The 12,500-nt window shown below is 38.9% G+C and overlaps 1 protein-coding gene across 8 annotated transcripts in view; it reads right to left on the minus strand.

The window, feature by feature from the left end:
- Nucleotides 1-12,500, minus strand: part of dennd3a (DENN/MADD domain containing 3a) — a 39,342-nt gene that overhangs the window by 8,177 nt on the left and 18,665 nt on the right. For 4 of the 8 annotated variants that reach the window (XM_083523491.1, XM_083523490.1, XM_083523488.1 and 1 more), the window contains exons 10-20: nt 12,475-12,500; nt 11,493-11,589; nt 11,305-11,408; nt 9,674-9,861; nt 8,643-9,167; nt 8,191-8,253; nt 4,551-4,810; nt 4,246-4,416; nt 2,161-2,290; nt 1,071-1,181; nt 1-34 (exon numbers count right to left, since the gene is read on the minus strand). The exon at nt 1-34 is cut by the window's left edge and continues 106 nt beyond it; the exon at nt 12,475-12,500 is cut by the window's right edge and continues 130 nt beyond it. In XM_083523491.1, coding sequence (XP_083379617.1) covers nt 1-34; nt 1,071-1,181; nt 2,161-2,290; nt 4,246-4,416; nt 4,551-4,810; nt 8,191-8,253; nt 8,643-9,167; nt 9,674-9,861; nt 11,305-11,408; nt 11,493-11,589; nt 12,475-12,500 — 1,709 coding nt within the window. The remainder of the gene's footprint in view (nt 35-1,070; nt 1,182-2,160; nt 2,291-4,245; nt 4,417-4,550; nt 4,811-8,190; nt 8,254-8,642; nt 9,168-9,673; nt 9,862-11,304; nt 11,409-11,492; nt 11,590-12,474) is intronic. The other 4 variants (XM_083523489.1, XM_083523487.1, XM_083523492.1 and 1 more) reach the window with 3 other exon arrangements.

The following is a 12,500-nucleotide window of genomic DNA, read 5'->3' on the forward strand; positions in this document are numbered from 1 at the left end:
CCGCCGCTGCCTGAGGCTGCTGCACCCAACTGGCCTAAAATAAACCAGTCATATTAGGATTATTCAAAGTATTGGAGGAAGTGTGCTTTTGTGTGCATCTTTAATGGGTTTGTTTTCACGTGAGAGTGGAGGTCGAAATTGAAAGCACTTGTTGGACGCCTGCCAACAGAATGAATTCAAGTCTTGAGTGACTGTTTGCTTTGTGTAGATGAAATGGAGCCGGCGTGTCATCGACCGACGGTTACGCTCGAATGAACAAATGAGTCAGACACGGACCAAAAGCTGAAAACTCGTTTCACTGTGCGAACCAGTAAAAGGAAATCTGTCCATCTTTATTAATAGTAGATAAATCTTTCATCATCACAGCAACCGAAATAGACACACTTCCACTCTATAAAATTCAAAACAGCTGCAAGCGCTTCCTATTTTTTTAAATTTCTGTGGTGCTGTTATTATCTACTAAAAATAGGAAATTTTACAAAAAAAAATAATATAGCACATTTTAGACACTCAAATATTCAATAAATAAATTATTAATAAATAAATAATCTATACATAAAATTTTTTTTGGCAAAATGCTGAGTCAGGCAGAAGAATACTTTAGAGCCTGATGTTGAAGAAAAATGATCAGAGAATAAAACAGTAGCTTCACAGCTGCCCAAATTTACCACCCAGTTATTGATAATTTTTCACCACAATATCCCTGTTATATAAATCCATCTGTTCTCATATTCCCAAAGCCTTTACAGTCACACGCCTACACATGGAATAAAAAAGCACAAAGTCACTTATTCAGTAGATTCAGTTTCTCTTTGTAGTCTGGAAACTTTGTGGGGGAAAAAACTGCCACTGGCAGTTTCACAAGAGACACAAGAGATGCTCAGAAACCAGAGCAGAACGGACTGCAACACCGCAGACAGAAGTGAAGAAGGTGTTTCCAGGATTTATCTCGTCACTTATCACACAAGCGGTGAAACAGGTCCTGCCTGGTCTGCATATCTCAGGGTTTTCTCATTCCAACGCTGTGTTTGCTGACTTATAGTGAACAATTAAAAGAGATCCTGTCTAACCTGGAGTATAGAGCAATATGTCCACGGCTTGAGGAGACGTCAGGTCCAGACAAGGGTTGATTTTATGCTTCAGCGTCTCCGACGTTGTTTTGGGCACCATCATCGGAACTGTTCAAAAACACCAATCGAGATATCAGCACAATATACGTATGATGCGAGGGATAAAATCTAAACTCTATCAAAAGCGAAGCAATGCATCAGATCACAAGCAAAATATTTCTCCAAATACCAAACAAGGTCCACAGAGAAGTGATAAAACTTTCTTCTAAAACTCTTCTGGGATGATGTTCCACTAGATTTTGTGGAGATCTGTGCTCCTACAACTAGAAAAGCCAGGTACTGCTAAAGATGAGGTGAGAAGGCAGCGAATATTCAGTTGAACAGGTTTGGATCTTCTAAGTTAAAATGAAGGAAATAAAATGAATTTCATTCTACCGCATCCAAATACACCTATGTACCTCCAACTTTGTGGTGGAGCTCCAACTTTGGGGAAGAACCACATATGGCTGTGTAGATAGAACAGGTAGTAAACCTAATTTAGCACCTGATGTTGTAGAACATGTTCTTTAAGTGTATGAGATCAAGTCTGCATTTGAGATTAATTTGAGTGACTAAATCTACACTATCTGGTCAAAGGTATTGGGATACCTGACTTTTCCAGCCATATGTGGTTCTTTCTCAAACTGTTACCACAAGATGCATTCAAATGTGGAAGCATTCAATTTGACCTTCATGTGAACTAACAGATGCAAACCTGTCCCAGCATGGCAATGCCCCTGTGCACAAAGTGAGCTTCATGAAGATATGGTTTACATGGTTTACATGGTCGAGGAAGATCTCGAGTGGCCTGCTATAGAGCTCTGACCTTAACCCTATTGAACACCTTTGGGATGAACGTGAACACTGACTGCACCCCAGGTGAATCTGCCTTTACTAACACCCTTGTGGCTGAATGAGCACAAATCTTCAAAAGCACATTTCAAAATCTAGTTAAACATCTTCCCGGGCAGTGGAGGTTACACTAACAGCAAAACCCAATTAATTGTGGAAAGGGATGTTTATATAGTGTATCCGGCTCGGAATAACAAACCTTCCCGTTTCATGGTGTCGAAGTAGGCCAGTTTAGAAGCAGCATAAATGGCTTTCTGAGATTGGAGGCATCTGACCACGGCGTCCATCAGCAGGGCGTTCGTCAGAGCCTGCTGTATGTACTGAGGGTCCTAGAGAAAAGTACACAATGTCAGATTTCATGCATCCAAATGAATTATCGTACTTTTTCTTATAGGAGAATTTGTACCATACTGCTGTTCCTACATTAGTGTGATGTTCTGTAAATCGTGGGTTTAAAATGTTAAAAGGAATCGTTTTTATGGCTACCTTGCTTCATCGTCCACACCACCCTCCCCCAACCCGTATATAAAACAAAAACATTAAAGAAAGGTTATAAATTAATTTGTATTTAATCGAGTGAAATAAGAATTCGGACTCCCACAGACCCATATTAGTCCTGTCGCTTTAGGATGGTTCTCCAGTCACAGAATCAACCTCTTCTATTCAAACCTCTCCACCACCATGGGAAAGACCAAAGAGCTGTCAAAGGACATCAGGAACAAGCAGAACCTGCATAAGGCTGGAATGGGCTACAAAACCAACAGATTGTTGCCTTGGCCATATGTTTTTGGTCATTGAAGATGAAGATGGGTGGTGGGTTTTCCAGCATGACAGTGTTCTGGCTGAGGCCAGGAGGTTCTTATCCAAGATTCTACAGTGCATGGCCCTGTTCATGTGGTGACGTCTTCCTGTACCCTTAGCAGAAAAAACTGCCCCAAAGCAGAATGTTTCCTCCTCCGTGTTTGACAGTGTCGATGGTGTTCTTGTGGTGTGATTCAGCATTTCTCTGCCTCCAAACACGGCGAGTCTATTTAATGACAAAAAGCTCAATTTTGGTCTCATCTGACCACATTACATTCTCCCAAGCCTTCTCTGAATCATTCAGGTGTTCATCAGCAAACTTTAGATGGACCTGTTTATGTGCAGTCTTGAGCAGAGACACCTTGGTGTGTTACCAATGGTTCCAGCTCCCTTGAGATCATTAACAAGCTCCTCCCGCATAAATTATCGACCGATCCCACACCTTTCTCAGAATCCTCCTCACCCCATGAGGTGAGATTGTGCATGGAGCTCCAGAGCGAGGGCGACCAACTCATCTTGTATTTCCTCCACTTTTTAAATATTGCACCAACAGTGGTCTCTTTCTCACCAAGCTTCTTGTTGATGGTCGTGTAACCCATTCCAGCCTTGTGCAGGTCTACAATCATTTGACAGCTCTTTGGTCTTTCCCATGGGGGTGGAGAAGTTTGAATGGAAGAGGTCGATTCTGTGACGGGGGTCTTTTATACACATAATGAGTTGATATTAGGAGAACTTTCTTAAAGGTACAGGACTAATTCGGGTGTGTGGGAGTCAGAATTCTTGCTGGTTGGTAGGGAATCAAAAACTTATTTCACATTGAAATACAAAATTTATATATAATATTCTTTTTTTTCCCCATCTCTCTCTCTCTCTGTTAAAATAAACCCACCATAAAATTCTAGACTGTATATTTCTTTGTAAGGGAGTAAATTTCCAAAATCTGCAAAATCAAATAATTATTTCCCCCACTGTACTTGTGATGTCATGGACTCTAAATGGTGTGCTGGCGTAAACGTTGTTATTGCAGCTTTGTAAGTAGACGACTGAGCGACTGATGGCGTCTCAGATATCTCCCTCTGGCCAGAAATGGACATTCCAGTTTAACCTACATGTATGTAGGCTTCTTATGTTTCTTTTTTAAATAAAAGTCTCAAGGGAGTGCCCCTTTTTGTTCAGGTGTGTCCCACAGTGTGAAGTTCTCATATGATATTTATTAGAACGTTTATTCTTATTTATTACGACATTTATTGCCTTAGCAGCTTATATCTGGTATGATGCAACTGAAACTGAAAAACCTTTCTAAACGTTCCTCAACATTAAATAGTAAAATATTGTAATAGTTGAGAAACTGCGGAGGAATATAGTAAATAAAGCACATTGAGACATGCTGTTAGTCATCTTTACCCTGGTAGGCGTTGCTGAGAATCGAACAGATCCAGCAGACATGATAAAGATTTCTGCAGATCACCAACAACAAACAAACCTTATGTTCGTCTGCCATTTTCCTTCCAGCCCACAACTCCTTGATCATCAAATGCCACAGATCGCACTCGGATTTCAGATTAGCTTCGAAAGTCTCTCTCCTCAGGTTGGTCTTGATCTTCAAGGAGGGGATCCTTAGGAGAAGTAAAGGAGCTGAGGAGATCTTCACTTCCTGAATGAAAGGAAAAGACCTTTTGATCAAAGGCACCAGGAGCATGGAGCTCAACCAAAGAAAGAATAATAAAACCTATAGTGCTTAATTTCCTTTATATATAAAACAGCGTGTATGGGAGAAGACCTCCTCACCTCTATGTCTCTAAACTTGGTGATCTCTACATAACCTGGGCGTCCCTCGGTGAGCAGAAAGAGCCGCCGCTGGGTCATGGCGATCTTGCCCACCCCATAACTGGTCTTCACCGATGATGAGAGCTTGTACACCTGCTCGTTGGCCTCCAAGTGGCTCAGCACATCCAGAGGCAGATCCACATCCTGTGCTTCAGCCTCAGTCTCCTTCCAGATGGTGTAGAAGAAGCGGAAAACCTCCGGGTCCACCTGCTTCTGTTGACCTGGCGTGGGAAACACAGAAGTCTTGCTCAAACTGGGATGTTTCTGATTAGGATTATTGCTCCAACAGATTACACAGACTGCGTTTATGAGTGTTTACTGCAGATGTTTGGCTCACGTATGTGTATTCTTCCCATAAAGCGTACGTTTCTGTTCATTTCCTTGTTGCATAATAGATCCGAAATCAGACTTACTGGCAATCAGGAAAAATCCAAAGTGCAAAACTGATTCTAGATGTCAGACTATAAGGATGATGTGATGAGTGGTGGTAAAATGAAAAAGGAAATGTTAGACTCCCGTGTCCATAAAAGGGACACAGTTTAAGGATAATATATTATATATGTTACACATCAGTGCAATTTAACATATAATAGAATTTCTTGGCTTTAACCGAGTAACTAAATACACCTATATCGGATTAAGCGTAATATATAAGAGTGCTGAGCACAGAAAATTTATAAATAATATAATAACAATAATGTATTAAAATGATTATACATTATTTTATACAGTATAAAACCCTCACATTTTAGCAACCAGTTCAGTTTTTTTTTTACATGGACAACACTACAGCTAATATTTTAGAGTAGTTAATGTGCAGCTTGCTGAGGAAGCTGAAGGTGAACGTGATGGATTGACCAAGTATGTCTCCAGACCTGAACCCTTTCGAGCACCTGTGGGGATCCTCACTTTTGTTGCCAGTTATTTAGACAATAACAGCTGTATGTCGAGTTATTTTCAGAGAGCAGTAAATCTGTACTGATACACAAACTGCACATTGACCACTCTAAAATATATCCACGTTTCATTTCTATAGCATTGTCCCTTTGAGAAGATATACTACAATGGTTGCTGAAATGTGAGGGGTGCACTCACTTTTGTGAATATATAGTGGCATACGAATGTTTTGGCACCCTGGTCTAAATTTCTGTTGATGTGAACAGTTAAGCAGGTGGACGGCATAAACATTAAACACTCCTTTGCTTATATAAGCAATAACACTATTGTTTTTCTTTTCTACAATTTTTTAGTACACACACATCCTTTTTTTATATTGTATAGAATACACATGAAATGTATTACCAGTATTCACATCCATTCATATCTGGTGCAATTTATTGTATATAGAGCAGGGGTCACCAACCTTTTGAAACTGAAAGCTACTTCTTGGGTACCGTAAGGTGAAGGGCTACCAGTGTGATACACACAATTGGAAATAACACACAAGTTCTGAAATATCAAATTTGCTCAATTTACCTTTAATTATATGTTATTATTAATAATTTATGATATAGATGAACATCTAGTCATCTATTTTTTAATATTGTCATTTTCAAATTCACACCAATGCAAGTGTGATTTAAAAAAAAGAATAGCCACAAAAGAAATTAGATGCAGCTCACTGGTAAGTGGCGCAGTGCTGAGCTATTTTTAGAACCATGTTGGTGACCCCTGATATAGAGTATAAAATCCATGAACTTGGATGGTTCTGGTTTAAATAAAAAAATAAAAAAAAATAAAAAAAAATAAATAAATAAATTAAAGAAAGAAAAGAAAAAAAAACAAAAAAAACAGGTGAACCCAAGGGTTCTACAAGAAGACATGATTAGAACATATGAAACTTATGGTGGCCAGGAAGTGCATAACAAATGAACAAATACAAACAAAAACGAAACCGAACAAAAAAATAATTGAACATATCTGAGAACAAATGAAAGGAGCAGAAATAAATAAATAACAAATACGAGAACGAATGAACAAATCTGAAAACAGAATAGGAAATCCAAAACCAAATTGACGAAATCAGAAAACACAATGACAATTCAGACAAACAGGAAAATGTCGGTATAGTTTGAGAATAAAATACTTAACGCTCATTGGATGAGACATCGGTCATTCGAGATGAACAGGAAGAAGGAATCGTGTACCTTGTAACTTTGTTTCTTGTACATGTGTGGACTTCTGCATTTACTTTAAACCAATTTTTTTTTCCAATAGTGCAACTAAATATTTGTACACTTTTACACACTCCTGCTGGAGCCTGTTATACTTTCTGTATATCTTAAATGACAGACGTCTAGTCCAATGAGAAGTTTGTTAATGTTCCATTTACAAACTATACTTACCTCCCGATTTGTCTGAGTTGTCATTGTTTTGTTGGATTTGTTATTTTGTGTTATGGTTTCCACAGATGGCAAAAGTGCACACATCCTTCACTCAAGTAGAAGTACATTGTTTAAAAGACTCTGGTAAAAGTTGAAGTTCTGACTACATTTTATTTACTCAAGTTAAAGAAGTTTGAGCTCTGACATGTTCTTCAGTAAAAAGTCATTAGTAGTACTTGTTTTAGTGTCACTTTGGTAACTGAACCTCACATCATATTAATATATTATTACAAAAATCTTTCAAACGTTGTCTAATGAATGTATCCAGTCTGAATATCCACTATATAGAACACAAGCAGAGAAAAATTGATGATCAGGTGATCAGGGATGTTTACATCACTGACTCCCTCCGTCTCATCCACGTCTCATTCCCTTCTGCCGTTCTCATTGTTATCTTCGTAAACTAGTCTACATCTGTGGGGTGTGAGAGACAGGAAATGACACACCAGTGGTGGATTGAAAAAGCCACACAATGACAAGAAACATGTTGATGGACTGAAAACCAGTCTGGTTTGAAAATATAAGAAGAAGAAAGTAAAGGTATTTGTGTTTAAATGTAATGAGTGAAAGTAAAAAGTTGTCCAAGAAATAAATATCGAATTAAAGAATAATACCAGAAAAATCTACTTAAGTAACAGTCACAAGTATTTGTACTTCATTACTTCCCACCTCTGATGTTAATTTATTTTGCACTTCTCGCCCACCGTAGAAACTCCAGATACACACAGTACCGGAGACCCTGAAGCCATGATAAGTACAGTATGTAGTTAGAGAGTCATAGTCAAGCATTTCTTATAAAGCAAATTCATCAAACATGCTGCAATCAAGAATGAGCTTGGCTCCAATCAGGAAGGAAATGAATTCAAGACCTTATTAACACTACCTCAAACTCGTTCCACCAACTTTACAGGCAATAATACAAAACCAGGACTACGATTCCCCCCCACCCCCAGACAATCATTAGCTAGCAGCATGCCGAGATGACCTCCTAATGAGCTGAACATGGAGAGCAAACACTGCGAGTTAAAACAGCCAGCAGGGTTATAGATTAAAGCAGATCCGGCAATTAATGAGTAATGCATGACACACACACACACACACACACACACACACACACACACACACACACACACACACACACACACACACACACACACACACTTGTACACACAACCTTTAGATAAAGTGTTAACGGGTGCAGCACGGGCTAAGCTTACCATCAGCTGAGGAATCAAGGTAAAATACAGAGTGGGCTGGGACCTTCGCTGTAGAGTTCATACCTGGCAAACCACATCCATTCTCATTAGTCTATAACGGGGCAGGACATAAAGGGACACCACATACAACCTCATACACAGCCATAATTATTGGCAAAAAACGTATAAAAAAACTTATTTTTCTTTTTAAGATATGATTGGTTCATAACCCATTTAACTTTCTTAGAATTTGGAATCTGCTCTAAACACTACCTTTTGAAATGGCATCTTTTGGATTTCTCTTTAACCGAGATGAATATCGGTGCTTAATCATTAACACATGTTGCAGCCAAAAGAGAAATAGTATGAGATATGAGAAAAATGTTTTCCTAAATTCCCTCACATGCCATTTATCTACAGCTACTTTGGTGTTCCCGGATCTCTCACTCTCTTTCTCTCGGTCTGTCACTTACCCACTGTGAGAGCATTAAACAGACGCTGGATGGTGCTCAGGTCTTTGACGATTCCCGACTCCTGTACACGCCGCACAAAGTCGTCCAAAAACATATGCGTGCGCGGGAGCTCGAACTTCTTCACCGAGCCTCCATCAGAGAAGTCGTCCTGGCTGGAGCTTTTCTTCACTCGGCTGATGAGGCGCTTCAGTTCTGGCCGCCCCTCGGCCACACGCCGCTCTTCTGTCCTTAATGAGTCTGCCAGGGTGGTCACCAATTCCAGAGGGAAGATATCCATGTCGGTCTTGTGGAGACTCTGGAAGTCTATCAGAGCGTCCAAACGTTTTCCTGCCACAGAATTGACCAGGCCGCGGAGGTAGTAGTAGCGCGCCAGCAGGGACGAGTTCTCGGGGGTGGCGGAGTTAATGACCTTGCTGAGTTGGCTGATGAGATCTGAGTAGTAATTTTGAACATAGTGATAGGCCAGAGGAGGAGGGAATTCTGGAAGCTTGAATGTTTTGAGTGGCTTTGGGGGAATCTTGAAAGCTGTAAATATTGGAAGAATACTTTACTTAGGAAAAAGGTCAAACAAAAATAAAAAAAACCTGTTCCATCTATCACCATATGTAACTAAATGGTCAGAAATGAATGATGGAAATGAGAAATCACATTATGTGATATACCAAACAGTAGCTATAAATTACTAATATAATATAACTATAAATACACTCCCATTAAAAAATCACTACAAAAGTTCTAAGAGGCCATGCATTATATGTTTCATATAATATAACATAATATAATTAATTTTCTCATGATCTCGACATAAAAGTTATATTCTCATGTGCACGACTTAATTTTCTCGTGATCATCACAAATTTCTTGTGATCACCTCCTACCACAAATGGTTATGGTTATTATCTAAGATGCTGCGATGATCCTGCCTCTACAACATGCTCTTATGCTGAATACAAGATCACGAGAATACAAGAAATAAAAAAATATTATAATACATGACCTCTTCAAAATATGAAAACAAAAAAATAGCAGACCTGGCTTGAATGTGGGTCCCTTGTCAGGTTTCTGTAAAGACAGCTGGCGCATCGGAACCGTCATCTGGATGTCCTCTACCAGGTTGGGCAGACTCATACCCAGCCTCTTACGCAACTGGTAATCCGTCTGTTTGTGTAGCTGCTCCTTCATATTGCGTCTCTGTGAAAACTCTGGCATGGCCTTCAGCCTGAGAGAAGGAGATATCTTGTGCTGTATTTACAGTGCACTGAACTGAAAGGCTAGAGCTGCAGCTGGCTTCTTTAGAATGTTGTTTAAAATGCAAGCAGCTGTAATTGTCCATAGTGGCTAATGCAAATACATACTTCGATGTGTAATTACATGCTGTGCGGATATGAAACTAGCTTATTCACCCCAAATATTGCATTACTGGATACTTCCTGTAAACTGGGCTTTATTTTGCCCTGCTCATCATTCTAATTACTGCTGTTTTCATACTGGGGTATAGAAACACTACTTTATAGGCTTGCAGCCAGTTCATGTGAGTGAAACCCAAGTTAGTAAATTATGACAAATGTATATTTATATGTATACACCATACCAAATAAAAGTTTGGACACACCTTCTTCAACAGAGTTTTTTCTTAATTTTTATTACTTTTAAAAGGACTATTGAAAACTTTGAAAGAACACATCTGGAATTATGTAGTAAACAAAGACGTGTTACAATTTTAGATAATCAAAAGTAGCTTCATTTAGCATTAAGCAAAGCATTAAGCATTAAGCTTGGCAAAGTCATGGCATTCTCATCAGATTCACAAGGTAGTCACATGGAATGGTTTTCAGTTCATGGCCTTGTCAAGAGTTTACTTGTAACATTTCTTGCCTTCCTAATCTGTCAATAGCCCTATTAGTGCTCCTAAAACTACTTTACTGTTCATGTTATGACAAGAAACACTCAGTTAAGTAAAGAGAAAAGGCAGTCCATCATTCATTTTAGGATTCAGTCAGTCAATCCAAAACATCTCAAGAATTTTAAATGTTTCCCCAAGCGCCTCCAAAACCATCAAATTCTATGATGAACCAGGCTCTCATCAGGACCATCCAAGGAAAAGAAGACCGAAAGCTACCTCTGCTACACAGGATAATTTATTAGAATTTACAGATTGACATTTCTGCTTCTCTGAGTTTAAGTGTCAGACATATTTATATTTATATTGCAACATCCCATGTTCAGAGGAGACTGTGTGAGTCAGGCCTCCATTATTTTGGAATTGCGGCAAAGAAACCATTCCAATACATTGAAAGGACAACAAGCTGAAAAGACTTGCTCCGGCCAAGACAGACAAGGTTACTTTGAAGAATCAAAAATATAAAACATATTCTGGGGTGTTTAACACTTTTTTGTTTAATGCACAATTCCATGCGTGTTATTTCATAGTTACAATATATATTACTATCAACCTCAATAGATATTTTATATATCTATTTATATTAAACACACTCTATATGGACAAAAGTATTGAGACACCTGACTTTTCTATTTGTAGTTCTTTCCCACACTGTTAAATGGGATGTTAAAACGAAAGCACATACCAATCTTATGCTCAGGTGTCAACAAACATTTGTCCGAACAGTGTAGCAATTACGAATGCTGTAAATAAGCAAAGTACCTGGCAGCTTCTGACCGAGTGTTCATCTTCATCTGTATGAATGCATCCATCTTCTTATTTAAACAATCTTTGAGGAAGGAATGGAATATGTGTGTTTCTAAGACCTGCATAGACAAAGATGAACATGTTCATTCAGGTCTACAGACACTGTGCCTTCCTGCATGTGTTCCAAGTTTCAAATCCTATACCTGTTTGTAAAATGGCTGGTCTGCTGCTTCCTGGTCTCTGAAAAACTGCTCGCTGTTGAATACTCGATGTTCAAAGTTTAGGTGGTCATGAACCTCTCTAATAAATGCGGAAAAAAAAGGAAAAAACAACACTTCATAAGAACAAATCATAAAATGGTTTACTATCAGCAGGGGCTTAAAGAAAGAGGAGGAAATCTACCACAAGACTTCCAACCGACTCAGTACGCAATATCCACTGCTATTAACCATTGCGTGACAAGAAGTATACCCAATAATCTGAGTCTTTCTTTCTTTTTCTGTAAACCTACAGTACAAATGTTCATGAGATTCCTGACCCTCGTGTATCTTTCCAGTCTTCTAACACGCTACAATCTGTCACGCTCCTTGAGATCTCAAAACTCCAGACTTCTAGTAGTTCCTGAAATAGTGAAGTACACTAAAAGTGGTAGAACATTCTCACATGTAGCTCCTAAACTTTGGAATAGTCTTTCTTCCCAGTTTAAGTGCAGATTAAAGACGTATCTTTTTAGCGAGTCCTACACATAACATGTTTAGAAGCTCCTGGTTCCACAAGTCAACTGACTGTATAAGACTGTGGAAAGGACATTACTCATAATCTTACATTCCAGTGCTCATGTTAGTTCTCACTCTCCAGTGTTCTGTATTGTTTTTAAGATTTATAATCACACTCTTGATATGAATGAGAATGGCTTCCCCTTTTGAGTCTGGTTCCTCTCAAGGTTGCTTCCTCATACTACGTAAGGGACATTTTCCTTGGCACAGTCGCCCCAGGCTTGTTCATTCGCGGATAAATACACATCACTTTAAATTTGTTATAAAAGTCTTACATTCTATTAAAAAAGCTGCTTTGAGACAAGCAAAAAAACCTGAATTTAATTGAATGGCAATCAGGATTCTTTTATTATCCTGCACATAGTCTAAAGCATGAAGAAGACGATTACAGCTTACAGAAAATTCTGACCTGAAGATGTTGACAATAAGCTCAAG

This window comes from Silurus aristotelis (genome assembly GCF_946808225.1).
Source record: "Silurus aristotelis genome assembly, chromosome: 21".
Classification (NCBI taxonomy): Eukaryota; Metazoa; Chordata; class Actinopteri; order Siluriformes; family Siluridae; genus Silurus; species Silurus aristotelis.